Genomic DNA, 3,383 nt, shown 5'->3' with positions numbered 1-3,383 from the left:
CAAAATTTTAAATATTTATTTCTGAAAATCTATAAATATGTATAAAAAAACTAAATTTTCGAGCTTTATAAAAGTTAGTTAACACACCTCCAAAGTTTAACCGCGATGAAATCAAAAAATTGCAAATAGATACATATCCGCCCCCTGTAAATAAGTACCTCTTCGCCGTACCAACGTCAGGCCTATTGTTCCAAAGCGAAATTTAACCTTGGTCACAATAATTTGAGGCTGTGAACATTCACAACAATTTAAACATTAAAATATGTACTTATTTGCCGAGAGTATAAAACTCTTCAGAATAGGCCCCTCTACAACACTGCTACTCCACCCCTCGACTTTCTCGTACTCTTGACCAAATCTAAACAAGAAGATGTTTTCGTCCCTTTTGAAAGTCGCCTTCGCCCTCAGTCTCGTAAGTCTCCAGGCACACCTACTTTTCGCAAACAAAAAATTGTCTCTAAAACATACCTGTTCAAAAAAAACTTTTTTCAATTCAAAGTTCCAATTTCTGACTCAAGATTTTCATTCACATTCAATCATTTTCGTTCAAATTCATTTCATTTCACTTCATTTCTTACTTCGCCCCATGTATTAAGCACAGGGTGAAAAATGAAATGAGTGAGAAATCCTTCATTCATCTGAGACGACGGAATCTTTCAGTCATTTTCATTCAAATCACAGGAAATTCATTTTCATTCACTATCGTAATCAGTCATATGAATGAAAGTGAACAGATATGCGGTAAAATAAGTCATAATTTTCTCTAATTTTAAAAAAAAATTTCTTCCAGGTTGTTTCTATCCAATCAAATCTCGACGCGGAATGGCACAGTGAATATGCTGCGTACAAGTGCCACAAGGGCTACGTCGGGAAGCCTGCTGGGTCCACGGAAGCGGCCCTTAAAACCTGCTCGGGCAAGGACATCACCGCCTATCCCGTGAGCACAGTGACTTTTTAATTCGATTGCAAAAAATCCCGAGCAATAGGCCTGACATTGGCACGACGAAGAGTTATTTATTAAGTAGCTTCAGCTACTTTATGCGAAGACTTTGTCCGTCCGTCTGTCCGTCTGTCCGTCTGTCTGTAAGCAGGATAACGGGAGAACGGATTGAGATAATCGAAATCGGTTTTCACCATCATACATAGGATCCCAGGGGGAGGATCCTATCAACTTTTGGGGACCACACCCCTTGGCGCCAGGGGGTGTGGTCGGGGTAAAATGAGATTTTTAGTGAAATTGGGGTGAAGTGAGGCTGAAGCTACTTCCTTATGTGTGTTTGCGACGGTTTATTTACAGAGGGCGGATATGTATCTATCTATTTTCAACTTTTTCATATTTCATGCCCATGCCGATGGTCAAACTTTGGCGGTGTGCTACCTAACTTTTTTAGAGCTAAAAAATTTCATTTTTTTCTATACATATTGATAGATTTTCAGGCATAAGTATATAGAAAAATACAAAGTTTTCCGGAAATTTTGGATTATTATTTTTTCCTTCGTGATAATTTTGCGTTATTTTTTCCCCTCTAAACTTTAATACAAATTTCAGCCATCGTTCGTATTTAAATGTATAATAAAATATTTAACAAGCTTAAAATACATTTGTCGTGTAAATAACATGATTCCAGATGAAGACTCTTTTTGTTCATATTTTCCAGTGTTCTGTTGCCTACATAACTTTTATAGAAATATTTTTGGAAATTTGTAAGCTTTTTTCCTACGTATTTACGTTTGTACATCCTCCGCAATATTTTGAAATTGAGCTTTGTTTCCTAAAATTTAAGCTATTGATATGCAAATCTGATACTTTTTTTCCAGTGTTTCGTCGCCTGCGTGGGGACGGAGGAGGGCATTTACAAAGCTGGAGAAGAGCACGAGTCGGAGAGGGAGAAGGACTTAAAGGCCCTTTTTGACGACACTGCCGAATCAAAGGCAACCATCACCAAGTGGGTGACGGAAGCGGAGAAATGCACGGAGAAATGTGAGAGGGGCATTTTTTTTACCCTGGGCCTCCTCAGACACACGAAAAATTCGTCGCTTCGAATTTCGCTTTGTTTTTCGCTTATCGATAGCATGGCAGAAATTATGAAAATTTCAAAATTTTGCTCCGACTTCAGCAAACGGACCTTAACCCCACTTTTGAGTTGAGTTTCTGGTCGCTTACCCCAGAGCTCGCTTATCAGGAAGTAAGCGAAAAACTAAGCGAAATTCAAAGCGACGATTTTTTCCTGTGTCTGAGGAAGCCCCCTATATTTTACTAATTTCATTTTTTTATTTTTGGGTTTAACTACTTAATTTTTTACCCACACACAGTCCCAGCCGGCAAGAAGATTCCGACCGACTTCAAGGGCGACTGCGCAGACTTTGCGCAGATGAGAAAATGTATCACTGACGGGAGGGTGAGGACTTTGAAAATTTTTTTTAGAATTTAATTTTTTTGGATTTTTTTTAAATATTTAAAATGCAAATTTCAGAAATGCTAACCATCCCATTCCTACCGAGGGCAGTTCTTAAAGTATATTTCACATATATAATTGATGTTATTTGAACAAAATTAAAATTATTGGATTTCACAAATTTCATGTGGTAAAGATTCTGTATAAATGTTTATGAACTTGTAAGTTTTTTATAGAAATTTAAATTGTTTATGTCGCATAAAAATTGAAATTTGATTTGTAAGTTTGATTAGAGAGATTAATAAATTTTGATTGGAATTTAATAATTTAATGTTTGTAATTTATTTTCATAATGATTCCTTTAATTTAAATGTGCTGCTTATTTTTAGTAATTTTTCCCATGCACCCTTCCAAAATTTCCTTGAAATTAAAGCGAGGGTTAAAACTTAATTGAAAAATTCATAAATTTGACTCACTTAATTAAATAATTGAATATTAAATTCATTGATTAGTTAATAATTTTATGGTTTAAACGTGATTGATAATTGATTTTAAAAATTTGGCTTTGCCTCCCAATTATTCGCAAGATTGTCGGGATTGTAAAAATTGGAGAAATAATTTTACCAATTTTATTTTATAGTCGAATTACGAATCAAAATTTTAATCCATTTTGGTCTTCAATATATATGCAAATTTGCAAAAACTAGTTATTTCGTAAAAAGAGTGCGAAAAATAATCAGAGTAAATACAATCAAAAAGTAGAATTTACAAAGTAAAAATTTAAAAAAATGTCACTTTATGGACTTTGGCATCTCGTGCATTTATTGTCGCTTCTCAATCAACCTAAAAAATCACTTTTTCGAACGTTTCCAAGTTGACCACTTGTTTATAAATGGTCAGATTGGAAACATTGGAAAAAGTGTTTTTTTTCAGAAATTGTACTGATAAATAACTTACTCTCAAAATTTCCCCCTAGTTTTTTTCCGC

The 3,383-nt window shown here is 34.8% G+C and overlaps 1 protein-coding gene across 1 annotated transcript; it reads left to right on the top strand.

Annotated features, from left to right (window-relative positions):
* Positions 1–303: 303 nt before the first annotated feature.
* On the top strand, positions 304–2,660 carry LOC110849522. Its single transcript, XM_022096941.2, has 5 exons — positions 304–412; positions 791–937; positions 1,819–1,981; positions 2,314–2,399; positions 2,475–2,660. Exons 1-5 carry the CDS (start codon positions 371–373, stop codon positions 2,481–2,483), a joined length of 447 nt encoding a protein of 148 aa, XP_021952633.1. The 5' UTR covers positions 304–370; the 3' UTR covers positions 2,484–2,660.
* The last annotated feature ends 723 nt before the right edge of the window (positions 2,661–3,383 follow it).

The sequence above is a fragment of the Folsomia candida genome, unplaced genomic scaffold (genome assembly GCF_002217175.1).
Source record: "Folsomia candida strain VU population unplaced genomic scaffold, ASM221717v1 Fcan01_Sc004, whole genome shotgun sequence".
NCBI lineage: Eukaryota > Metazoa > Arthropoda > Collembola > Entomobryomorpha > Isotomidae > Folsomia > Folsomia candida.
This window is presented reverse-complemented; position numbering and strand designations above follow the sequence as displayed.

Excerpts from the sequence above, each read along its gene's own strand:
- LOC110849522 (XM_022096941.2), top strand. The coding sequence starts at position 371 with ATGTTTTCGTCCCTTTTGAAAGTCGCCTTCGCCCTCAGTCTC. Across the intron at positions 413-790 it reads TCGCCTTCGCCCTCAGTCTC|GTTGTTTCTATCCAATCAAA; the intron begins GTAAGTCTCCAG and ends AATTTCTTCCAG. Across the intron at positions 1,982-2,313 it reads GGAGAAATGCACGGAGAAAT|TCCCAGCCGGCAAGAAGATT; the intron begins GTGAGAGGGGCA and ends ACCCACACACAG.